General features: G+C 39.0%; 1 protein-coding gene across 1 annotated transcript in view; it reads right to left on the minus strand.

Annotated features, from left to right (window-relative positions):
- Positions 1-13,144: 13,144 nt before the first annotated feature.
- Positions 13,145-27,698, minus strand: part of NINJ2 (ninjurin 2) — a 72,988-nt gene continuing 58,434 nt past the window's right edge. Inside the window, exons 2-4 of the mRNA XM_083365431.1 lie at positions 17,385-17,616; positions 14,459-14,636; positions 13,145-13,249 (exon numbers count right to left, since the gene is read on the minus strand). Of these exons, the coding sequence (XP_083221557.1) occupies positions 14,470-14,636; positions 17,385-17,616 (399 nt within the window). The 3' untranslated portion in view covers positions 13,145-13,249; positions 14,459-14,469. The remainder of the gene's footprint in view (positions 13,250-14,458; positions 14,637-17,384; positions 17,617-27,698) is intronic.

A 27,698-nucleotide genomic window follows, 5' to 3' on the forward strand; every position in this document is an offset into this window, starting at 1 on the left:
TTGTCGAGTGCAGAAAATATATACACAGAAATTTCAAGAGACATCATTCTGGATTCAGTTCCAGGTGCTGAATCTCCATTTTAGAGAAGGGATGGATAACTCTAAATCATCTCCGGTTGTTATCGAGTGCAACTTCCAGATATTGAATCATCTTGGCTGGTGGCAGGAATGATTTGAACTGTGACTTCTGCATGTTGTGGCTATGTTTACACAATAGACTATACTATGGTTTGTTTAATCATGTTTTATTAACTGACAGCTAGATTCATAAAGCACACAGCAAAGCTATAAAATCTGGCTTATAAACCGTACCGGCACCACAAAACACTGCTCAATAAATGTTTCATGCACCATCTAATTGTGGTATCCAGTGGGGTCACCCTTTCTTGATTTTTCCTGAATTGAAAGCTGCTTCACTCATTTGGAAAATGGTGTCTAACCATCCAACTACTGTTTTTCTTGAGAAAAAGGCCAAATAGATGGAAATACCATGAAGGCTGCCCAGAGACGACTCCTTTTAACAGCAGGATCCAACTTTCCCATTTTAATTTCTTACAGCACCCAGTGCAATTCTACCTCGGGCACTGTGGGAAGCTAAATAGAAGCAAACAATGGTATATATAATATCAGAGCCCCTGATAAAGGAACCAGCTGAAACAGCAGAATGAATACAGAGTCAATACAACAGTAGGTTTTGAGGAGCTGTTTTCCTTTAAATGGATCTGATGATGCTACTTGGAGCACTTATGCAGAAGTGTGGCTCCTTCTTTAAATTGCCTGCAGGGCAATAGTAAATAAGCTAGTGCAGGGGTAGGCAACCTCGGCTCTTTTATGACTCATGGACTTCAACTTCCAGAATTCCTGAGCCAGCTTGGCTGGCTCAGGAATTCTGGAAGTTGAAGTCCATGAGTCATAAAAGAGCCGAGGTTGCCTACCCCTAAGCTAGCATGCAAAAGTTTTTTCACAAGGGGGTTCCCACATTGTATTAAACAATAATGAGCTTCTTTGTTTGGTTTAGTTTGGTGCATGAATAGTGGCTTAAGTGTTGCAAATGTGATATGCCAACAAGGAGACATGCATTGCCTATGGCAGGGGTAGGCAACCTCGGCTCTTTCATGAGTCATAAAAGAGCCAAGGTTGCCTACCCCTGGCCTATGGTCTCCTGTCATTTCCCTGGTTTGTTTTTGGACATTGAATTAAACAGCAATTTAAGTGCAATAAGTGCAAAAGGAAGCAAGGCAAGCTAGAACCTGGTCAAACAAGTCATGGTTAAAACATGGCTTAGCATGATGTGTACATGCAACCTGCATATAGATACAGGCTGTAATGCAATGGAACATCTTCAGATTCTTGCAAACGCTATTTGTTTAATTCAGCACGTGTCAGCTTTTTTTAAAAAAAATCAGTCAAATAGCCTTGTTACTATTCTTTTATTAGAGACAGCCATAAGCACTTCCAGGAGATACTTCATTGGGCTTCAGAGAAATGGAGAGTGGATGCACAGGTGCCTGAGGTGAGCAGAAAGGGAAGGAGAAAGAAGCAATGGGAAGGCTGCTGTCATGGATCCTGAAATGGGCTGGAGTTTGGGGAAAGAAAGAATGGCATGGATAAGGAGCAGTTAGAACAGTATGCTCAATTAGTGGAAGAGCAGGCAAGGCATGACTGAGGATAGGACTGAGGAAGATCACCCAGCACCAACACAGGAACCAGCGCCCAGTCAACTATCCGAGGAGAAATTATATCCTCATCAAGAAACCATCAAGAAAGAAATATTACCATAATCAATGCTGGTAGGTCAAACTACAATACAAACAACCAACCAACTTCACTTCCATGCCCTCACAATGTTACATACCCTTGTAACAAAACAGCTGCAGATAAATAAGCTCAGAGAATACAAAGAATCAAATAATTCCTCCCCTTATAAATTACTCAACCAGAGATTTTCATTAAAGGATCAATCTAGCAAAAACTCTTGCAAATGTGCAGAAAAAAAGGAAACTTGGAATCTTTATGAGAAATCATTGGCTCCGAACTGTGGAAATAGGTATGGTTTTAAATGAATCTGCTGGTTTATGAAATTCGGTAGTCTTTTTGATCTGACCTGGTTAATTTGCTTTTAGATCCCAGTGGGCAGAATTACACCCATCCTTCCTGAACTATATTATTATTATTATTATTATTATTATTATTATTATTATTATTATTATTATTATTATTATTATTATTATTAATTATTATTAAATTTATATACCGCCCTTTCCTGAAGGACTCAGGGCGGTTTACAGGGCATTTAAAACAACCAGTACAAAAGTTAAAAACAAATTTAAAAAGATTAAATCATCCCTATGGTTTTAAACTCTGGGAGTTCTAGTGCTGAGACATCTGGAGGACACCAGGTGGGCAAAAGCTGATTTAACCTATGTTTCTTGTATGAATTACTTAACAAAATAAATCTTAATTAATATGACACTAAATCGTGGTTGCTCAGCATTAATTGGAATTTGAAACTGCTTGAATTGGTTTCAGAAGGATAAAAATTGTGACTGAAGAGCCATGAATGATAAGGCTACAATGAAGATACAATCATTTCCTTTAACCAACAATGAATAGTCCAATCTCTATACTTACCAGTAAATCCCAGGGTAAATGAAGCAAATAAACTTATGTGAATTTAGGCCATATTCATTAAGAATGAATTAGTTTCACATTAAAGGCAATTACTAGCTTTATAAAGGTAAAGGTAAAGGTTCCCCCGCACATGCGTGCTAGTCGTTTCCGACTCTAGGGGCCGGTGCTCATCTCCGTTTCAAAGCCGAAGAGCCAGCGCTTGTCCGAGGACGTCTCCGTGGTCATGTGGCCGGCATGACTAGACGCCGAAGGCGCACGGAACGCTGTTACCTTCCCATCGTAGTGTTCTCTATTTTTCTACTTGCATTTTTACGTGCTTTCGAACTGCTAGGTTGGCAGAAGCTGGGACGAGTAACAGGCGCTCACTCTATTACGCGGCACTCGGGATTCGACCCGCCAAACTGCTGACCTTCTGATCGACAAGCTCAGCGTCCTAACCCACTGAGCCACCACTGCCCTAAATCATAATGGGTTGTTTCATTTTGGCTTAATGAATCTGCAATCAATCATTAATTTGGCTAATCAACTGTTGTTAAATCAGTTATAACTTAATGCAAAAAAAAATGTAGCTAATCACTAACTCTTCATTCCCAATCATTGCCTGTATCCCATTTAGTAAAATTTCTGATGACAAATCAGTGCCAGTGTTTAGAGATCTGAAATGTGTTTGGCTCATGGCTAAAGTTAATTGGATCCCTTTTGTTAGGATTCAGGCTTGGACATGAGGCAGAAACAACATTGGTCACTCTGTGGTTATAATTGTTGGAATCTGGAAGGAGAGATGTGTCTTCCTAATCCTACCATCCTCACGGTTGTGTTCTTAATGTGACCTTATTATCCTCCTGGATTGTCTGTATGCCTTCCTGGTGGAGATAGCATTTTGCAGTTGTTCTACTTCTGAGTTATTAGTCCCAGATGGAAGTTAGGAGAACAGTAGATGGTCCTGTGATAGCTCCAAAATTAAACCCTACTGGCTGCAGGGTTTAATCTTCTCTCCCTGGTTATGCAATAGCAATAGCACATAAAGTTATATACTGCTACATAGTGCTTTTTAGACCTCTCTAAGCAGTTTACAAAGTCAACATATTGTCCCCAACAGTCTGGGTCCTCATTTTACCAACCTTGGAAGGATGGAACAGTGAGTCAAACTTCAGCTGGTCAGGATGGAACTCCTGGCAGTGGAACTCAGAGTTAACTTGCAATATTGCATTCTAACCACTGCACCACCCCAGCTCTTATTCAAGTGATGCTATTGGGACACTTGCAAGGGCTCACAAATGATTATAGAGTTATCCTCCCTGGCCTTGGCTTTGTAACTGCTGTCGAACCTAAAACCAAGAGGAGCAAATTTCCAACAGAACTACGCCAGCTACATTCCTCTTGTTACCCAGTGAGATCCCAGGGAGAACTACCAAGTTGTGTCAGGTCTTTTTTTTTTTTTTTTTTTTTATTGAAAAGTTTTACAATACAATTTTCCATTAACAACCCCCATCCCCCCCGACCCTCCCCTCCCCAGCTCCCCCCTCCCTCTTCCCTCCCTTGCCTCCCCCCTACCCCCCTCCCTCTTCCCTCCCCATACCTCCCCCCCACCCTCCTCCCCCCCCCGGACTTCCCAGAGCTAAATACAAGGTATATATATATAAAAGCAATCATAAGCAACCATATACTAACAACCATAAATTCTAAAATCCATCACCCTCTAACTTGTATAAGAACAAGCAAAACTTAACATTATTATATATATATAAAAAAGAAAATTGGAAAAGAAAAGAAAAAACACGAAAGAAGACTTATTCAAATGCTAGATAAAACTTCTTAACCCTATACTTATTCTGGATAAACTCAATCCACTTTCTCCATTCCATAATATAACGTTCTTGCGAGTGATCTTTCAAATAAGCCGATATCTTCGCCATCTCTGCCAGGTCGGAAACCTTTAAAGTCCATTCTTCTATGGTCGGCAGCTCCTCTTTCTTCCAATATTGTCCTATCAAAAGTCTTGCTGCCGTAATTAAATTCAGCATCAACTTAGAGTCCACCACTGTAGCATCAACAATTATTCCCAACAAAAAAAATTGCGGACAAAACTTTATCCTCCTTTTAAAAATCTTCTGTATATTCCACCAGATTTTAATCCAAAAGGCCTTAACCTTTTTACATGTCCACCATATGTGAAAATATGTTGCATCTTCAGCCCCGCACCTCCAACACTTAGGCTGATAATTCGGGTACATACTTGCAAGTTTTTTAGGATCTAGATGCCATCTATAAAACATCTTATAAAAATTCTCTCTTAGATTTTGAGCTTGAGTAAATTTCACATTCCTCACCCAAATCTTCTCCCACATGTCCATTGTAATAACTTCCTGGATATTTTGGGCCCATTTTATCATACAGTCCTTAACAAGCTCTGTTTCTGAATCAATCTCAATCAATGCAAGATATATCCGTTTAATGTGTGCAGGTCCCTGATTTCTAATTTGCTTTATCAAATTTTCATCAATCGTTGCAAATCCAATTTTCTGGTCTTCTTTCCACCTGGCCCGTAGCTGAGTATATTGAAACCATGTTTGTACAACCTTCTCTTCTCGCAAGAAGCTATATGATTTCAAACACCAAACATTCCTTTCTAAACTTAAAATTTCCTTGTAGGTAGTCTCATCGTGTTTGAAACCAGCATGTATATTTTCTATTGCGTGTTTTGGAATTGCCCACAATGGTATCTTACAACTTAGCTTATGTCTATACTTCTTCCAAACTCTCAGCAATGCCTGTCTTAGAATATGCATCCTAAACACGGTACCTACCTTCTTATCATACAACAAATATGCATGCCAGCCAAACAACAAATCATGGCCCTCAAGATTTAATAACCTCAATTGCGTCAAATTAATCCAATCACTTATTCCTACTAATGCAGCAGCTTCATAATATAATTTAAAATTAGGCAATTTAAGGCCACCTCTCTCACGAATATCCTGCATAATCTTAAGTTTAACTCGTGGCTTTTTCCCTGCCCACACAAATTTATTGATACCACGCTGCCATTCCTCCAAATTAGAATCTTTCTTAAGAATCGGTATCATTTGAAATAAAAATAAAAATTTGGGCAGGACATTCATTTTCACTGCTGCAATCCGTCCCAACAAAGTCAATTGCAATTTTTGCCAAGTCTCCAATTCTTTTTGAATTTTCCCCCACAATTTTTCGTAATTATTTTTATATAGCTTTGTATTCGAGGGCGACAAAATTACCCCCAAATATTTAACCCTTTTAACAATCTCAAATCCAGTTAATCCTTCCAAGAAGGCCTTCTGTGAAACTGTCATGTTTCTAGCCAAAATTTTAGTTTTCTGTATATTTACTTTAAATCCAGAAACCTTCCCATATTGTGTTATTATCTCTATCAGGTCCACAACAGAATTCTCTGGCTGGGTCACTGTAACAACCAGATCATCTGCAAATGCTCTCAATCTATAGTCTTGATCTCCAACTTGTATCCCCTTAATTTTTTCCGAATTCCGAATCTTGTTCAATAATATCTCTAAAGTTAATACAAATAGCAAGGGCGATAACGGACATCCTTGCCTTGTACCCTTCTCAATATTACATACTGCCGTCAAGCTATTGTTAACTATGATTCGGGCAGTTTGCTTTTGATATAATGCCCTAATCGGCTGTAAGAAATTTTCCCCAAAATCCATTTTATCTAACATTCTCAACAGAAATTGCCAATTCAATTGATCAAAAGCCTTTTCAGCATCTAAAAAGATTAGCGCTGCAGAGATCTGGTTGTGTCTTTCCAAAAACTCTAACACATCAACTATATGTCTAACATTATTTTTCATTTGCCTACCACTAATAAACCCCGTTTGATCCCCATGAATCACCTGTTGCAGAACCCTCATCAGTCTATTAGCCAAAACCTTAGCAAATATCTTATAATCTGTATTTAAAAGCGAAATCGGTCTGTAATTTTTAACTTGAGTAGCATCCTGATCTTCCTTCGGAATCAATGAGATAAAAGCTGTTCTCCAAGACGGTGGCACCTTTCCCCCCCTCTGGATTGTCTGGAACAGTTCCTTTAACGGTTTTATCATCTCAAATTGTAAATTTTTATAAAAGGCCGCAGACAAGCCATCCGTACCGGGCGCCTTATCAACCTTCAAATCCTTAATTGCTGTAAGGATTTCTTCTTCTGTGATCAGTTGGTTAATCCCCTCTCTTTGTGCTTGCGTAAGGACCGGAATATTAGCATTCTCCAAATATTTATCAATGTCTTTTACCTCAATTTCCTCTTTGGTATATAATTTCGAATAAAAATCCACAAAAGCATCCTTAATTAGATTCTGTTGAAACACAACCCTTCCTTTATATTCAATCTTGTCTATGTTAGAGGCCCTTTGTTTCTTCCTCAGTCTATAGGCTAACCATCTGCCTGGTTTATTAGCGTTGCAAAAAGTATTATGCCTAGCAAACCGCAGATTGGTTGCCACTTGGTCTGCCATTAATTTATCAAATTGTCCTCTTAACAGCCTAATAGCCTCTTTAATCTTCACGTCCCCTGGATTCAAAATCAAAACCCTTTCTTTTTCCTTTATTTCATTCTCCAGTTCTTTCCTTCTAGTTTCCATTACACGTCTACGTCTGTTATTCATATATATCAACACCCCTCTCATATAGGCCTTACTAGCATCCCAAACCATATCCATAGAGGTACCCTTATTCATATTAATCTCGAAAAAATCCTTCATCCGCTGTTTACATTCTTCCACATTTCTCTGATCTCTAAACAAGTTCTCATTTAGGCGCCACGAGCGCCTATCTCTTTTCTCCTTATCAATCTCCAACCAAACTGGACTGTGGTCTGAAATAGTTCTTGCACATATCTTCACTTTTTTAGTTCTCAAAAAGAAGTCATTAGTCAACAAAATAAAATCAATCCTTGAAAAAGATTGGTGTCTGTCAGAGTAAAAAGTATAATCCTTCTCCTGCAGGTGCCTCTCACGCCAGATATCTCGCAATTCCAAATCATCCTTCAATTCAAAAAAAGTTTTAGGCAATCTGGCGTGGCTTGGAACACGCTTAAAAGCTCCAGCTTTATCCAAGTGTACATCCAGAACACCATTCCAATCTCCCATAAAAATAAAAGATTTATAATCCAACTGGGTAAGCTTTGTATGAAGTAAGCTAAAAAAATCAGCTTGTTGTTGGTTAGGTGCATATAGTCCAACTAGAAGCATCTTTTTACCTTCTAACAGCAGCTCAATCATAACATATCTTCCATGCTTATCTGCTTCAATTAAATCTGCTGTTAGAGCACTTTTAACATAAACAACTACTCCATTTTTCTTATTCTCTGCAGAGGCAACAAAATGCGTACCCAGTCTCGCGTTCAATAAATACTTTTGATCCAAAACTCTAATATGCGTTTCTTGCAAACATATAACGTCTATCTTAAATTGCTTTAAATATTGAAAAACTTTCTTCCTCTTCTGCGGTGAATTCAGTCCATTAACATTCCAAGTTAAAAATTTAGTTGCCATGAATATTCTCCAAAAGCCCATGGACCACAGCCTTGATAGGACTAACTTCTTTAGGCCGTGCCCCTCCCACAGCTTGACTGTATGTACGTTGCGAAGAAACTGAAGACTTTTGTTGATCTTGTTCTATTATTTTCTTTGCTCGTTTTAAAGCAGCACGCGTCACTCTTTGCTCTCTAGGATCATCCAAAGAAGTTGTAACTTGATCTCCTCCCGCTCCACTTTCCTCCGTTTCCTCCTCTTGTTGTTCTTCTTCTCCAGATCCTTTCCCAGCTTCCAGGAGCGTTAATGGAGTTGCTTTTAAGACATTGTTGTAAAAATCACGCGCTTGCTTCACGGTAATCAACCGGTACCTTTTACCTTCATGCATCACCATCAGCCCCTGAGGAATCTCCCATCTGAACCTTATATCTCTTTGCTTGAGCTCATGCACGAGGAATGTATAATCCTTCCTTCCCCTTAAAATCCTTGGAGGAATTTCTTTTAAAACCAAAACTTCTTGTTCAGCAATCACCACTTTAACATCATAGGCAGCTTGTATAATTTGATCTCTGATCTCTCTTTTTGCAAAATAAACCACCACATCTCTAGGCAACTTCCTCTGTCTGGCAATCCATGAATTCACCCGAAACACTTTATCCATAGCTGCTCTTATTTCAGATGCTGGCAGGTTTAATACTTCTTCAAAAGCCTCAGAGATCAGCTGCTTCAAGTCTTCTTTAGTATCCTCTTTTAAACCTCTGATTCTGACAGCAAACTGCATCTGGTAAAATTGGGCTAAACTTAAGTCCTTCTCCAGTTTATCTCTTACATTTTCATTCTCTCTTACTTTGACTTCTAATATAGCATTCCTTTGATCCAAATCATCCATCTTTTCATCTAATTCTTCCACACATTCCGCCACTTTATGCACTGAAGACAAAATGTCTACCTTCATCACGCTGAGCTTCTGTTCCATCCTCTCTTCCATTCTCTCCTCCAGTTTCTCCAATTTCTCCTCCATCTGCGCAAATTTATCAGCCATTGATTGATTAATTGAGTCCAAAAGTTTATCCACAGCATCTCGAAACTCCTTCGCTGTCAGCGCTTCAGAAGGGTGCAACGCCTGTAAAGATGATTGTTGCACTGGCGAAGATCCACCACTCCGAAGAGTTTTAGGGGGAGGTTTCGCCGCCATCTTTTAATCCTCAAATATGACGCACTTTCACTTAGAGTTTAAAAAGTTCAAGTAATTAGAGAGTATATTAAAATAAGCCTCTTCACCTTTATCTCTTGTACCGCTCTGCCTGCTCCTTTAAATCATAGTCCTTTCTTCAGGCAGGGATGGTTCGCAGACGCCTGGCTCTGCTCCAAAAAGTTCAGAGCAGACACGCCGGCCAGCTGGGAGCAACCCAGGCTACGGGGGAGTTCAATCCTTCAGCCGCCCAAGCTCCAAGCTCAGGCGGCCTCGGAGAGCTCTACCCCTACCTGGGGCCTCACCCCCTCCTCTTCTCCCGAGGAGGGGGCTTCAATTTCGCCCGAACAGCTGTTCGGCGCTGTTACGGGCGAAAAAACAAACAGCTGAGCCGCGGGCAGCCCGGGAAGGCTGTCTTCGGCGCCGCGACGCCACCGGAAGCCAAGTTGTGTCAGGTCTTGAATAGCTACAGTATTGCCCCATAGAGATCTGACATTTTTAGATGTACTTTACATATTGAGCAGTGTGAAAACATGAGCTTGGAGCAGAACTTTTAAAATTAGGAGCTTCTTTGATTTCTGTCTTGTATTTCAGCACATGTTCTAAATTAAAAACCATTCTTAGCAATTGCTTGAAAACTTGTTAAAATTGGTCTGAAGGATACTAAAACAAAATTAGCAACATGATCAATAAATATAGTTATGGCTCCTTAGAGACTGACAAACTACTGCATGAGCTCTTATGGATCCATTGCTCACTTTAAGGTAAAGGTTCCCCCGCACATGCGTGCTAGTCGTTTCCAACTCTAGGGGCCGGTGCTCATCTCCGTTTCAAAGCCGAAGAGCCAGCGCTTGTCCGAGGACGTCTCCGTGGTCATGTGGCTGGCATGACTAGACGCCAAAGGCACACGGAGCGCTGTTACCTTCCCACCATAGTGGTCCCTGTTTTTCTACTTGCATTTTTACGTGCTTTCGAACTGCTAGGTTGGCAGAAGGTGGGACGAGTAACAGGTGCTCACTCTGTCACGTGGCACTCCGGATTTGACCCACCAAACTGCCGACCTTCTGATTGACAAGCTCAGCATCCTAACCCACTGAGCCACCACGTCCCTTATTGCTCACTTATATACAGTAGCTATTTAATATCAGATCGAAAGGGAAGGCATGTCTTTTACATTTTGACAAACATGTTTTTTTCCTGTTTTAATTATGAGATTGATTCGAGGGCAAAAATATATTTTATATGCATTCTCTTGGGATAAAATAGTTTCCAGCTAAGCAGATAATTAACTTTTATTATTCAAGATATCCACTCATAAATCATTACATGATAAATTCATTCCCTGATGCTATTGCCATTTTTAAGAGTTAAGTCACTTATATGTAGTTGGGTAGCTATATAAATTTGTTTAATAGTTAATAATGAGGAATACAGTATTGAATACATAGAAGCTATACATTACCTTTTAAAATCTCATATTGCTTTACTAGGCTAACTATTAAACAAATTTATGTAGCTGCCCATCTACATATAAGTGACTCAACTCTTAAAAATGGCAATAATGTCATGGAATGAATTTATCACGTAATGATTTTTGTATCTGTCCTACAACATTTAAAGAACAGGTAAGAAATTACATAAATATTAGAGATATTTATAGACAAAATAGAGGTGAATAAATGCAGTACCTGGGAATTCTAGTAATTTTATTCCAATATATGAGAATATCATATTCATACAAAATAGTACAAAATCCTCTAGTAATATGTGAGGAAGTATAAATTCAATAAATATTTCCTTGGAAATATATGCAAAATTTCTTAAGCAAGTCAATTCAGCCAATATTTTATTCAGAACATTGTACAACCTCTCACTTTCTTGGTTCATTTAGAAGCAATTTGGTTGAATGATGATCAAATAAAGTAGAAAATAGAATAGAATCTGAGCTATTGGATATAAAAAGCACACTGTAAGACAGACAAAGAACTAGAAATATAAATACCAATTTGCCTGCACTTTCTTGGATCGAATAAGGAGCACTAGGGGGAGATATTTACAGTGCAATCGTTTTCAGAAACATTTCAAAGCCCTCAAAAGCCAACACAAAACTTAAGAAGCATATCATATTAAAGACTGTCTCTTGCCTCTTCTGATAACTCAAGGTTCTTTAAGACTGGACTAAATCAAACTTCTCTAGTGAGAAGAAACATCTCCTTACTTTCAAACAACTAGCTTGCTGTGAGGTTGGGATAACACCTTTTGACCTCATGCACATGGAGTTCCACCACAGTTCCGGAGTATCCAATAGCCTCAGTGTAGGGATACCCTCTGCAAGGAGTAGGAAATATAAACCCTGTCTTCACTTCGAGATCAACTTAATTTTCTCCATGCTGGTTGGGGAATTCTAGGAGTTGAAATCTACATATGTTAAAGATGCTAAGGTTGAGAAACATTGGTTTATATTATCCTACAATCACTGAAATCTAAACTCATACATAGCTCTAAAAACTTCATTCCTTAACACAACTGTAATACATAGAAACCAAAGAACATCTTTGGATAAAATATATTTTAATACATAAAGAGAAAGCAATTAATATTTGGAATATCAAAGGATGTCCCAGTTGCAACTATGACAACCCAACTGCCTTTTCAAATAATGTAAAAATAGAATACAAAACAAGTTTTCAGAGCCTTTCACTTGTTGCAAAAGAAGATTAATCTGTAAAGCTTTAAAATAATATACATGCCTATAAAGCTTATTATTAAAGCTAGCAGAAATTTGTACTGTGGCTTATTTATCATATACTGTATAGAGCCAATGCTTGCACCGATCTGTATTTTAACAACCTGATAATATTAATCGAAATACAAAATTAAAATTAAGATTCATATGCTTTCTATAGCCATTTGAACTTGAGAAATGGGTATGTATGTGAAAGCAGGGCTGCTTTACGCCCCCTGCAAATGATATGGGACTTTGACTAATCGGGACACCCAATTGGAGGAGAGTTCATGTTTGTTTGAAAGCCTCTATGACTCTAAAACAGAGGTGGGAAATTATGGCCATTTTATGACTTGTGGACTTTTAACTCCTAGAATTCCTGAGACAACATGGCTGACTCAGAAAAGTCTGGGAGTTGAAGTCCACAAGTCATAAAAGGGCCATCATTCCCCACTGCTGCTCCAAACTAAGGGTGGGCAACTATGGCAACTTTATGACCTGTGGACTTCCACTCCCAGAATTCCAGAGACAGCATGGCTGACTCAGAAAAGTCTGGGAGTTGAAGTCGACAGATTATAAAGTTGCCATAGTCGCCCAGCCCTGCTCTAGCATAATGTCTCATTTCCCAATGTTCTGATTGCTATGGTAAGTTTTCCTGAAACAAAAACTAGATGTATGACATCCTTGAACTTAAAAACATTCATAGTAGTTGCTGAAAATGTCCCCAAAATCTATGATACTGGAACTGCTGTATTTGGAACAACTGGTGTCATTACCAGCACGTGTCCCAGAATGTGCAATAATTCAGGAATGGGGAACTTATTATCCTCCAGCTACCATACAACTTCTATGATCTCAAACTATTGGCCATACTGGTTGAGGCTGGATTCCAACCACTGAATACGGCAATACATTTCCTATGTCTACATGGATAGTGGGGCCTTGGGAGATTTGGGCTGTTTATGTTGAGGATTGTGCCTTTTCTGATCAGGTTGCTTTAGTTATATAAAATCTTTTTCCAGAATCAAGTGTAGAGCTGGTTATGGAACGACAGATTAGAAAACAGGTTGAGAAAAAAGGAAGCTTATAAATGGATCAAAATCAAAGGGTGTCCCTCAGGTCTGAGGTCTGTAGTTCTGCAGAAAGATCTCCCAGTCAACTGCAGTGTACATCATCCTGCAAGGAAAATCAAAGGTTAAGGACTGTTGTATACATTATCCATCCCAACACTGCTGATGGAATTTAAAGGAGGTAAATTTAATAAACTCATGAAATATAAACATATGTTTACCCACCTCTTTGCCCAAAATGTCTCCCAGAGCTATTTGTATTAAATTGATTTAAAAAGAAGTGTTTGCATTGCATTTTTTTCAGTACTAAATTAAATGATTAATACACACACACACACACACACACACACACACACATCATAAGATTCTATTTTAGAAGTGGCAACTTTATCCAAGATTCTCCTGGAGAAAATCTATCTACATCAGGGGTGGGCAACTTTTAGCAGCTTTATGACCTATGGACTTCAACTCCCAGAATTCCTGAGCCAGCATGGGATTCTGAGAGTTGAAGTCCACAGGTTGTAAAGTTGCCATAGTTGCTCACCCTTGAGCTATATAGTCCTTGAGAGTTGAGACTGATTTGCTAGCACGTAATCAATCAATGAAAATCATGCAAAGCAGAGCAAAGTATTAGAAATTAGATATGAGGTAAGAAAAAAGGAAAAAAATGACTAAATCTATTTTACACCACCATTTTTCACTGTATCTTTATAAAATGCCCTTGCTTCAATTACATCAGTATTCTGATTCATACATCTTTTTTGTTGTTTCAATTCTTAAATTCTCTCACCTGTGGATTTCATTAGCTCCCTCCAACCACAATTTTCTCAATCTTCCTCTTCTTCCTCCTCTCATTTCATTCACTCTTCCTTTAAGCATTTTTTCCCCCAAGTCAGTCCATATTCTTTCTCTCCATATGGCCAAACTATCTTAATGGGCTTCGTTGGGATGCTTTTATATTCTATCTCGATTCATTCAGTCCTCATTTATTTTTGAGCCCTTATGTTCTTTTAGCATACACACTGCTTTTATGTAACCCCCTGATCTCAAATACACAGCCCTTTTCACTTCTTTTGGCATCCTTTCCCCTCAGAAGCCTACATACCACCTTCTACTTTTCTATCCATTTTAAAAATTTCTCCATCCATTCTCCCAATGGATATTGGTAATACATAGCCAAGTTAATTTTTCTAGCTAACTAGCTAACCAGACAGCTGAAAGCTAAAAGAATGGGGGGCGGGGGAGAGAAACAGGGCACCAAGAAATATCAACTTACTCAGATGAAGAGTTAGATAGGATTCCATCACCTTCTTACCCTTTCAAGAGTCAGTAGAACCTCCGTCCATAAGAGTTTGGATACAGTCCTGTCTTCTGCACCCCAAAGGCTGTAATGAAGATGTTGATAATGACTGTGATGAAAACTAGGACTGTGGTAATATTGTTGAGCAAGTCCAGACGCTGCTGTTTTGCCACATCGTTCAGATTCAGTCGAGCTATAAGCATTAAATCCAATCTGGTCAAAATTTCAGACAGAGGTACTCTGTTTTCGTGACCCCCCTCCCTCCCTTCAATTACAGGAGCCTTTTACTAAGACTCAAAAAACATTTTTTTAAAAAAATCACAAAAATGCATTGGATTATTTTATGATTTCTTGAGTATTAAGGTGATCTTATTTTATTTTTCTCCAAAAAGATGTCATTCCCAATCCTATATGTGATTCCTCCCCCCCACCCCTCTACAAAACAGTGATATGTACTGCTAAGCTTGTAAGCCGCCCTGAGTCTTCGGAGAAGGGCGGGATATAAATGGAATTAAAAAATATATATGTAAAAGCTGAGAAACAGGGTTTTGATCAGGTACAGTTGCGTGTCTTTACTGGTATATTTATAGCTGGATCAAATATTTCAGAAGCAAATTACATCTCCAGTTATCTCTCCTCCTTGAATTTCTCACTGCCTAGCAAAGAGGAGAATGCAAAACAATACATTTCCTTGATGTAATATAAGTTTACACGACTCTTAAAATAAAATGTGCATATGGAGAACAGGTCACAGGAAACATGTGGCCCTTCCTGATTACTTCCCCCCTGAAGAGCAGGATTTGCTGTCAAGCAAATGACATGTGTATCTAATAGCAAAAGTGTCTTGGTGCTTGGTGATCTAGCCTAGCTGCAATTTTCAACAAAGTTTGTTTAATTGAAAACCAAATGCAACTGTCCATCCAAAAGGGCCCTAATTGCTTTTTAAGAACGGATTAGATGACAGTGAACCATTGAGAAAAAAAATGAGTCACTTTTTGGACCCCCGGTGGTCAGAGTTTTTAAGAAGCTGAAAGCCAAGGGGAGCAGGATCCATGCATGTTGGGAATGCTAACAATCATCCCCTATATATAGAAGAGAGTTTCTATTGATACAGCAGGACTGCAGCTGTATGGAGCTCAAGTTCATGACCCTGTCATGCCTTTCAATGCCAAATACATAAGGAGAGAAAGACAGGCTGCTTTTATCATGCAAGGGCACGAGGGCGGTGGCGGGGGGAGGGGAAGCAAGGGGAGGGAGCATGGAGGACCATCCCAGACAGTTGCGGACACTGCGCCCTCTATATATAACCACAGAGATACAGAGAAATATACTAGGGCGATTACAAAGGGAGAGAAAGAACCACCAGGGTGGTACATTTATTTAAGAAATGGGGTCAGTGCAGGATGGTGTGTAGGCAGTTTCAGTTGCAACATGCAACAAACACATCCGTAATTTCATTGCTGCTGACAGCAAGTATCAAAGTCTTCCCAACAAGAGCACCGTGATGAAAATTTGATTGCTCACGGTGACCTGGTTAATTGTAGGCTTCCAAGCTATCTGCTTCAATGGAAAAGCTTAGCATTGTTTAAGGCTTCGCTTCTCATCAACTCCAGCTAGTAGAGACAAGGACTGATAGAAACTGTAGTTCAACAGTCCTGGGGAGGCAGCAAGCTCATTATTGACATATCTGTTGGATCTTAAATTGTGCAAATTTTAAAAATGGAATAAAACAAGAAATTGGAGATCCCCATTTTGTTTAAACAGGAGGAAACTATCTTAATATCAGTATCAAAAATTTTAGTAGTTCTTAGATTACAGCTTATTTAGCTAACTACTATTCGTACTAATATACCAATACTAAAGTAAGTTTCATTAAAACATATTTTCAATGCCCTAAAATTATTATAATCTAGGAATAAATAATTATATATATTATTTTTTCTTTTCTTTGTTTTATATTTGGACTTTTATATTCTTTTGAATGATCTCCCATTACGCAAAATTGATGGCTGGACAACAAAAATTAATTCCTCATGGCCTGCCTTATTGCTATAAGGATGATATCACTCAGTGAACTGAAAAGTTGAAGTTACTTGCAGTTTATGAACACATTGCTTATAGATGTAGATTATATTTGGATGGTTACAATGAAATAGAATGTCCTTCACTGAAACCGATATTAAAATGTTCTTATATACATATAGGAGAACCCCTTACAGATATAATATTTGCTGTTATAGTTTTGCTCCTATCTCCCATCTTTCTCTCTTTTTTTGCTATGTTTTTTCTGACTAGTTAAATAAAGGCTAATATATAAATAAAACAGATGACAAAGTGAGCTGTAGGTAAGAGAAATCATTTGCCAATCAGTTTTCTCAACCATTAGTTCTTTCCACAATTTGTATGCACCAAAGAAGTTGGAAGTGAACTTGCAGCAGTCTGGCTGTTGACCACATGGAAACTGCAGTCACAAATCCCTAGCCCAGGGGTGTCAAACCCAATTGCACTGTAGGCCATATTGTGATGTATCAGGACTTTTTTGCCTTTACAGGGCCAAGGTGGGCATGGCCTGCGCAGGCCACATCTAGCCCGCAGGCAGCATGTTTGACATGCTTGCCCTAGCCCAGGGGTAGGCAACTGACTCAGGAATTCTGGGAGTTGAAGTCCATGAGTCATAAAAGATCCGAGGTTGCCTACCCCTGCCGTAGCCAGTAAGCAATACTAGCATTTCTGAAGGCCACCACATTGGAAAAGGCTGGTCTTGAGTAATTCTGGCGGCTAGTTTTGGCATTTGCATTTTGGGACTGTTCACATGCGGTAGCTACTCTTGTAAATGATATAAATGACTCAAACAATTCAACCACAGTTTGAAACAAAGAACAGGAAAGCTCTCCTTATATCTGCCCATGAAACTAAATGCCTGCAATAAAAACAACCTTACCCATCACAATAAGGAGAATCCCAATGGTCATCTGGAAGAAGAGGGACACACTGATGAGAACTATCAGAGCCACATAATAGTAAAATGAAGGTCCCTGTTCCAGGACTGCCTTCAGCTGTGTAGCATTAGCCATAAAGAGGGCCACGTCCAGCATGCTCTCCGCCACACTTTTCTTGGTAGCATAATGGTTGATGTTGATCACACTTTCCCTGCTAAAGCCGGGACTAGAGGCCTAGAAGAGAAGAAAAACCATTAAGATTCAGGAAGGGAAATGACCTTGCCCTTCTGCTATAGGTAGATGCACAAAATGTTCTTTAGATGATAGGCAATACCACCAAAAGGGCAAAGGAGTCCTCTATTAGCCAAAACAAAACTAGATCATGGTCAATGACCAGAATTCCAAAAACAGATAACACTGCATATATTAAAATCAGGCTCTATTATCTTTTTGCAGCCTGACACCCTCTAAATATATTGGATTAAAAATACAAAATGCATTTACATATATGCAACATGCATTTGCAAATTAAAAATACAAAATACATCCATTCTTTTTTTCTTGTTATTTGTTTGCACCTTAACCTATTTATCCTGATAAATGAGAGTGAAAGATTCCAGTAAATGTTGGATGTAATGTTGTTTAGAGCAGCCCATAGTCTTTGCCACAGTATGCCTCAGTTCATTGTATAGTCTTTGCTGTAAGTGCTATCTGGAGAGTTTTTGAGAGACCTGGATGGAGAACAGCAATAGCACCTAGATTTATATATACCTTCATAATGCTTTATAGCCCTCTTTAAGCAGTTTACAGAGTCAGCATATTGCCCTCAACAATCTGGGTCCTCATTTTATCGACCTCGGAAAGATGGAAGGCTGAGTCAACCTTGAGCCAATCAGGATCAAACTCCTGGCAGTGAGCAGAGTTTGCCTGCAATATTGCATACTAACTACTGCACCACCAGGGCTCTTGTGGTGTCTCCTGTGTCTTTATTCGACACACCTACAGTATCTTCTCTTGGTATGCCATATATTTTTCTCCATTGTTTTTTTTCTCCACTGAAATCAATGACCCAATAAACAAGGGCATGTATAGAAACCCAACAAGCTGAAATAACTCACGACATCATTTTTAACGTCTTTGTTTTACTGCTTCAAGAAACAACATTCATGTATTAGTAATGGTCAAATCTCCTTGGGACTTGTTTTTTGCTTGTCACAGATTTGCACTGTCACCTTTTTGGGCCTCCCAATCTATCCTAAGCATACCAAAATATCTGATTATTCTACCAAGGAAGATTTCTCAATGAAACAGAAGCTACCATTAAGAATTAAGTTTGTGTTGTGATTCAGGGTCAGCCTGTGGGTTCGGCAGTTGGGTCAGACGACTCAGTGGAGGAGGGTGTTGAAGAACTTGCTGAGGGGGTTGGAGAGCTTGCTGATGAGAGCTCTCAGCCAGGCCCCTCCCACCTGGTCACTTTCTTGGTTAATTTAGAAGCAATTTGGTTGAATGATGATCAAATAAAGTAGAAAATAGAATAGAATCTGAGCTATTGGATATAAAAAGCACACTGTAAGACAGACAAAGAACTGGAAATATAAATACCAATTTGCCTGCATAAGACAGACAAAGAACTGGAAATATAAATACCAATTTGCCTGCACTTTCTTGAATCGAATAAGGAGCACTAGCTGTGTGAGCCTGACAGCGTGGATGAAGATGACCCACAGCTGGCCCTGTTCAAGGACGCCCGACGCAGGAGGCAGTCAATCAGGAGTAAACAGAGGAAGGCAATGGGGCACCTCGGAAGGAGGCAGAGAGAAGCCACGCCCTGAACTGTATAAAAGGGGAATGTGTGGGAGGGCGGGTTTGCTGAAGGCAACCGCTTGAATAGCTCCTGTTTCATGGTTCGTGTCTTGTTTGCTTTTGTATCCATAAATTTGGTAGGCTTAGTTCCAGCCTCTTGCCTTCTTGTAAAAGGGGTTGTCCCTGCCTTTTCTGCATGGCCGGTAGCAGGCTGGTACAGAACAGTTTGGAGGAATAGAACCATTCAGAATAAGAAAGGTCAAAAATGCATTGACCTTATATCTGTTTAACTTGCACAGGAAACACAGTGCAAGTTGCAGTATCTGAAGAAATAGCTGAGAAAATCAAAATTGGAGACTAAAAGTTACAAATCTCAGATATGGAAAAGACAATACTTTGACAGATGAAAATATATCAGGCTCAAAAGAGCTCATTAGAAAAGTAAAAATGGAAAATGAAAGGTAATGCCAATCTGTGCACATATGATGAATTTATTGTGTTCAAGAATGGAATAAAAATAGATGGTATGCTAGGTACATCAAAAGATTAATCCCAAGGAGGTAGGAAATGATAAACTTAAATAAGAGTCTAAACCTTAGAGCCTCTTGGTGAGTGAGATGGACATTTTATATATAAAGTAAATAAATAAATAAGATCATCAAGGATCAGACTACCAACAAAGATAGGAATAGTTAAAGGAAGACTTTCTTAGTGGAAATTTATGGCTGTGAAAGCAAGACACTGAGAAGAACAAAAGAATGAAAATAAATAGTTGTGAATCATGTATTTGGAAATGGTTTCTAAGAATATCATGAACGGCTGGTCAGTCCTTGAACAAATAAAGACTGACTACTCTTGAGGCAGTGATCAGTAAACTTACATACATTTGGGCATGTGGTGCAAACAGGTGATGAACTAAAAAAAAATGAGTCTGCTTGTAACAGTGTGGGAAATACAATAAGGTGAAGATAACAGATAAGGGGGATGAATGAGACCAAGAATATCACTAGAACATTCCTGGAAAAACTGTACAACATAAGTAGAGGTTGTTGAATTGGAAAGCATTTGTCCATACAGAATAGTCACACAATCAGACCCACCTCAGAGTGGCTAAAATCTCTCTGTAACCTTTCACCAATTGGAGGCAGCCAAGGTACCACGGGCTTGCTTCGCTGGAGGTTGATCATGTTAGTTTATGAGAGCAAAACATCAGAAGAAGTCTAGTGACATCTTTTCCAACAAATTACATTAAAAGGTATTCACTTTCATGAGCTACAGTTCATTTCAACAGATACATACTGTATAGGTAGTCCTTGGCATGCGACCATAATGGACCCTGCCCATCTCAGTCATAAGTTGTGAGAATCATAAAACAGAAAAATTGGACAGTGAAGCAGGCAGTATATATAAACAAAATGGGTTGGTCACATGACCAATCTGATTTTACAGTCCTTTTTGTGATGTTTATTAAGTGAATCATCACATTAAACAAAGCAATAGTTCATTATGGGTGCAGTTTGGCCAAAAACTAGAAATGCTGGTTTTGGCCAAAACTATTGTAAAATGCTATCATGTGACTGCGGGATGCTGCAAACAGTTACAAATGCAGCCAAAATTCAGTCACAGGACAATGAGAGGGTGGAACTTTAAATCCGGGTTGTAAGTAGCCCCAGGATAAGTCTGTCATAACTTTGAATTGTTGCTAAGAGACCGGTCATAAGGTGAGGACTACCTGTAGTGTGGTTAAACTGAGGTGGGATTTAAATTGGGATAAGGTGGGGGGAAAAGACTGATTATGCATATACAGCTAAGACAGATTATGAATACCTTACTATTAATGTATTAAAAATCCATTGCGTTTGTTAGGATCATCTGAATTTGTCTGAAAGCTGCTACTGAAGTCACCTAGCAATTTCTCACTTAATAGTGTTGTTAATAAACTCCTACTTTTCTAAAACACTCACTCTCAGGTCTGCAGCAGAATACTGTAACAGGTTAAAAAGCTCTGATATCATTTTGTCTGAGCTTTAAGTTCTGGTCAAACTTTTGATCATTGTATGCATTAATTGCTTTGCACAAAGTTTATTCCTTTTGTCCTACACAGAATTCAGAGAGACATTGCTGGCAGGTGACCTTGGAGGTCTTCTAGTCCAACCCCCTGCTCTGTCAGGAAACCCTATACCATTTCAGACAAATGAACTCTTCTTAAAAACTTCCAGTGTTGGAGCATTCACAGCTTCTGGAGGCAGGTTGTTCCACTGGTTAATTGTTCTAACTGTCAGGAAATTTCTCCTTAGTTCTAGGTGGCTTCACTCTTGATTAATTGTTAGGGCCTATGCTTGTGCTGTTGGTGTAGATGTGGGGACAAAATAGACAACTGGCTTTGTTGCAGGGAGCCAAAGCAATTGTACTACTGTTAGAGAAAAATAGGTAACATTCCAAATGATTTCCTGCAGGGGTATTTTAATCAGGAATGTGGAGCCTCCACCCTTTAACTGTTACACTGTGGGAAAAGAGATCCTTGCAATTTCTAACAAACTTTTTCTTTTGCCATTACCTCTTTCTTAGGGCTGAGTGAAAGTGACCAGTCCAAGGTTACTTATGATGGGACTAGAACTCACTGTCTCAATGTTCATTACAGCTTTGCATTGTCATCCATGCACTTCAGATTTCTCAGCAGGCATAACAAAGAACCATCTTACATCACTATAAGTCTAATTAATACTTTTGGGTTTTTTGGTAAACATATTTGTTGTTGGTCACTTCTGCCCATCAAAGCCCTTTTTTATTATCTACAGATTTTAAAAAAACAATTGAAAACTCTAAAGCCAGGGCAGATTGAAACTGACAGTGTCATGCCATTCTACTTCTTTTAACATCCTATTGTTCTTACATTTCATGACTGGCTGAGCACAGACAGTCTCTGTGGTCACCTGGCCACCAACATCGAATTGTGGAAAAGGACCTTTCAGGGCCAAGTACAGCTAGATCAGATGAACTGCCTGAAACTGCCTTTAAGAATATAAGAAAGTGGTCTACATTGCATCCTGTGCCGGTTTCTCTTACTGCTCATCATCCACTCCAATGATAAAAATATCCATTGCCCAGTTGATTGTGATTTTTTCCAACATAGTACACTAAGCCATGCCGTGCCTGTCCATGATTTGTAAATGGTTTCATAAACTCTATGCCTTAAGCCATGAGTAACATTCATGTAACATGCTAAACTACATTTTGATTTATTTTCATCATAGGTAACCCCTCTCTTTGATTTCTACTCACAGGAGCTATTTTATAGTACGGTCCTCCATTACTGGAGGCTTTTAAGAAGAGACTGGACAGCCATTTGTCTGAATTGACATAGGGTAGTGGTTTTCAACCTTTTCTTCACCAGGGACCCCCTTTAAATACCTTTTGTGGCACAGACCATGGCCACGGACCCTCAAGACTTAAGATTTAAATCATAACATTTCTTTAAGCCTTTGTGGACCCCCTGTGACAACATCACAGCCTCCCAAGAGTCTATGGACCACAGGTTGAGAACCCACTGGTATAGGGTCTCCTGGTTGAACATGGGATTGAACTAGAAGACCTCCAATGGCCTTCCAACTCTGTTAGTCTGTTGTTCAGTAGCTGAGACTCACACCAAAAAAACCCCTGCTAATCTTATTTTTTAAACAAGTCTCAATGACAGCAGAGCTAAACACAGGAGAAGCTGGTGAGATTAAAGTTCAATAAATCTGTCAAAGGCCTTATATGCCTTGCTTTATTTTACTTTCCTCTATTCCTAAAAAAATTACAGGCAACTCTTCATGGGCAACACTACTCATCACAACTGGTTTTTTAAATATATTGAATCTGTTTACACTAAAAACTACTTTACAATTTGAAAAAAACTAGTAAAGTCTGCTAGCATCTTTAAGACCATAAAACAGTTTATACCAACACATATAAGGACAGAAACGTCCTTATATCAATAGTAAAATAATAGTGCTGCTACTCATCTGGAAGTTGTTACCAGATGCCAGGGGAGACCACTCCTTTTTTTGAGTTATTCCAAGATCTAAATCTGATATTACTTCATTTTTTGTGACTTAAAGGAGGGAAGGAAGGGGGAGAGGCAAGGACAGCAGGAGAGGAGCATGTCCAGGAAAGAGAGGAGGGAGAATCATATGAATGATAAATAATCTTCTCCTCTTTGAGAGTATTTGCTGGCAACTATCAAGGCACTTTGTTAAGAGGCCGTTAATTCCAAGTGAGCCTCTGTGGAATGCCAAATCAAACAGAGAGAGACACCCCGGCAATCCACACAAAGGAAACAAAAGAGGCAGCATGTACAACTGGGCGTAGGAGTCCGGGATCCTTAAGGCTGCACAATCAGACAATGAATGTCTGAAGATGATTATACAGAGACTATTCAGGGCTGAGGCCTCATCTTGAATGTGAGCCATGAGCCAAGGGGCAGAAGAAGAATGTAAAATGCCCTGGGTTGCAAAAAAAAAGAAGAAGCTTGTTTTGACTTCCCACAGCAACAGTTCAACACAAGGGAAAACCATCTTTTTAAATGCATAAAGGTAGTCTTCCACTTACAGCCATTCATTTAGTGACTTTTTGAAGCTATAACAGCGCTGAAAAAAGTGACTTATTTTACACTTATGACCGTTGTATCATCCCCGTGGTCACATGTTCAAAATTTGGATGCTTGGCAACTGGCATGTATTTATGACAGTTGCACTGTCCCCTGGGTCATGTGATCATCATTTGTAATCTTCCCAGCCAGCTTCCAACTAACAAAGTCAATGGGCGGGGGAGCCAAATTTATTTAATGACCACATGATTCACTTAACAATTGCAGTGATGTGCTTAACAATCGTGGCAAAAAAAGGTTGTAAAATGGGATAAAACTCACTTAACAACTTCCTTGCTTAGCAAAGGAAATTTTGCGCTTGGTTGTGGTCAAGGATTATCTGAATATCCCAAAGATGCTTTTTCACAAGGCAACTGGACTTTCTTGTTTTTCTTTGAAGACGTTTTGCTTCTCATCCAAGAAGCTTCTTCAGCTCTGACTGGATAGTGGGGAATGGAAGCTGAAGAAGCTTCTTGGATGAGAAGTGAAACATCTTCAAAGAAACACAAGAAAGGCCAGTTGCCTCATGAAAAAGCATCTTTGGGACAACCATGACCTGGGTGACTGAGAACCTCCATAGATGATTACCTGAATACCACTCAGGTAATCTCTAATTTATTCCAACAGGCCTATGCATTATAAAGTGCCTTTCCCAACTTGCTGTCCTTTAGATGGGTTGGACTACAACTCCCAGAACACCCAGTCCATATGGCTGACTGGAGGTGTAGTCCCTATATATCAAGACACCAGATTGAAAGCTGACTGAGAAGCTACACTTCCTTTCTTCATATTGTAGGGGAAATGATGAGGTTGCATTGTAAACTATCTTGGCCGTACATGCTACAGAAAGGTAGAATATAAATAAAACAATTAGGACACTGAGACTTCTCTTTAAACCATCAGGGTATTCCCAAATGGCCTATTCAAAAGTTCAGGGACTGCCAAGCACAATGTTCAAAAGTTCCAAAGCATAATATTATATTAATGGTCATATGATGTTCTTCAGAAAAAAAAATCACACAATGTGTCTTTTGAGAGTCCGTGTTTCATTAAATAAAACACAAATATTAAGCCATAAATAGTTTCAGCTGAATGTTTTGTGCCAAAAAAAGTTACCCTAAGCCTGCAATCATGGATTGTCTTCAAAGCACTTTTGTGGGATTACGGAGTACAAAAAATCACTTGGCTGAGATGGTGGCTATAGAAATTGATTAAATAAATATATAAATGAAAAGAATGGCAAGACATGCCCTCAGTTGTAAGGTAGAACTCCCCACCCTACACAATGGCTTGATGGGCACCCCAACATTAGGACAGGGAAGCTGCAGTGTTTGAGATAATGCTTTTTCTTTGGGATTAGCTAGCTCAAATGGGGTTCCCACAAAGTAGAAACCTTCTAAGAAAATAATTGTAATACTGAGAAACTTTCTGACATAGAAAGAAGATTGGCATGTCTCCCTGCTGAAAGTTGTTGAAATTACAGCTGTTTACATTTAGACAACAACCAGGAAAGATTGCTTCAGACCTCACATGAGTGCAACCCCCACCTGCTATTCATTAAAACCAAACTTTTTTTTTCTATACAAGCCTGGAAAAAAGGAGCTACTGCTTTAAGAGTCACATTAAATTGAATGATTCTTTAAGCAGCAGCAACTTTTTTTCCCCAGCCTTGCACAGAAGCTTATTGCAAGATTTAACACATTGCTTCGGGCTCATTTTCAGGGCTTGTGCAGCCTAAGAAAAAGCAAACCTCTGAAATTTAAGTCTTAATTTTCTTAGAAAGCTTTCATGTAGACACCCGCTCCCCCAAAATGTTGATTTTTGTGAGTACTGTCATGAGGAGAGAGAAAAGTTGCTAATGGTGATCAAGAAAGAGTTGAAGAGGGTCCCCTAATGTCAGCTTAAGCAAACACTGTTTGATGAATTTTAGTTCTGCCACTCATCTCATTGACACGTTAGGCAGAGCAACTGGAAATACATGACAAGAACAAGTCTTGGCTGGGAATTTAAAGTGTGCAACTTTTCAAGAACAGGTAAATCAAGACGAAAGGATGTTGGCGGACAGGTTTATGGCCTGTACTTGGCAGGCAGCAAGAGCCAGCAATCATTCCCTAAGAATTAAGTGGAAACTAACTCTTGACCTTTATATTCACCTCTCCATCAGTTTTCTAGGATGCTGGAACAGAACTACAAGCAACAAACAAGAAGAAGAAATGGATTTGGTTTTCCAGGAAGAATCTATATTTACTACATCCAGGTTTTTTAGCCTTCAGGAAACCCTGAAAGTCAGTTACTTTCTATGAAGGCAAAAATAGCAATAGCAATAGCACTTAGACTTACATACCGCTTCACAGTGCTTTACAGCCCTCTCTAAGCAGTTTACAGAGTCAGCATATTGCCCCCAACAATCTAGCACCTCATTTTACCGACCTGGGAAAGATGGAAGGCTGAGTCAACCTTGAGCCAATTGAGAATTGAACTGGGGGCAGTCGGCAGAATTAGCCTGCAATACTGCATTCTAGCTGCTGCACCACCACCATTCAGAACAATCTGATAAATTAGTGAAAAGAGCTGAAAATGATACAATGACATTTTTCAAATAAAAAATAAATTTTGCTGAAGAATTGGCAAGGTATAGTTGCAAAACAGGAGAAATCAATTTCAGACTGCATCCATTTCTAAATCACAGGATGTAATATTTTTGCTTTACGCTCTGTTGCTTGGAATCCACCTCCTTCATTATCTCCAATTCAGGATACCACATTTAAGAAGGAGTGTTTGAATTTGCAAAATTGCAAAAGTTTGGTCAGAGAAAAAAAAACAATTAAAGCTCTTTTTGAAAGACTGGAAACCTTATATGGACTTTTTGCTGAAGGAAGAAGGGAAAGACACGATGATTTATGGATGTGAAGATTAAGAAAGATATGGATTAAATGAGGGGCTGAAGGAGTCTGTATAATATCTAACAGGGAAGAAAGTAAAATTGTAATTATCTGTTTAAAAAAATGGTTGGCAGTCCCATATGCATTCTTTTAACTTTATTTTTTTTTCTTTTTCATTTCTTGTACTTTTCTGATTTTCTCTTCTTTCAATGTCTTTTATTCTCTGGAAAAAATATCAATAAATACAAATAAATTGTATCAATAGCCTGTTATTTTGCATGGTGGCTTGTGAAGAGAAGGTAAAATCTCTCTGGACCACCTCGATTGTACAGTATAAACACCCCCCCCCCTTCCATATGGCAGCTCCCTAGATATTGGAACACTGCTACTATCATGTCATCCCCAATTCTTCTTTACATTAAACTAGACATATCCAATTCCTGCAACCATTGTTCATGTGTTTTAGCCCCCAGTCCCCTAATCATCTCTGTTGCTTTTCTCTGCACTTTTTCTAGCATCTCAACTTCTTTTTTATAACATGGCGACCAAAACTGGATGCAGTATTCCAAGTGTGATCTTGTCAAGGTTTTATAAAGTATTTCTAACACTTCGCATTTTCTTGATTCTATTCCTCTGTTAATGCAGCCTAGGACTGTATTGGCTTTTTTGGCAGTTGCAGCACACTGCTGGCTCATATTTAAGTGATTGTCTACTAGGTCTCCAAGATCCCTCTTGCAAATAGTACTATTGACCTATTCTATACCTGTGTATTTATTTTTTCTTGCCTAAATGTAGAACCTTACTTTTCTCACCATTGAATTTCATTTTGTTAGCTAGGGCCCTATATTCAAATCTATAAAGATCCTTCTGTATTTTGAGCCTATCTTTTAGAGTGTTGGCCATTCCTGCCAGCTTGGTGTCATCTGCAAATTTGTTAAATTCCTGTTTTATCCCCTCATCTAAATCATTGATGAAGATATTGAAGAGTACTGGGCCTAAGACAG

The sequence above is a fragment of the Vipera ursinii genome, assembly GCF_947247035.1.
Source record: "Vipera ursinii genome assembly, chromosome: 6".
NCBI classification, from domain to species: domain Eukaryota; kingdom Metazoa; phylum Chordata; class Lepidosauria; order Squamata; family Viperidae; genus Vipera; species Vipera ursinii.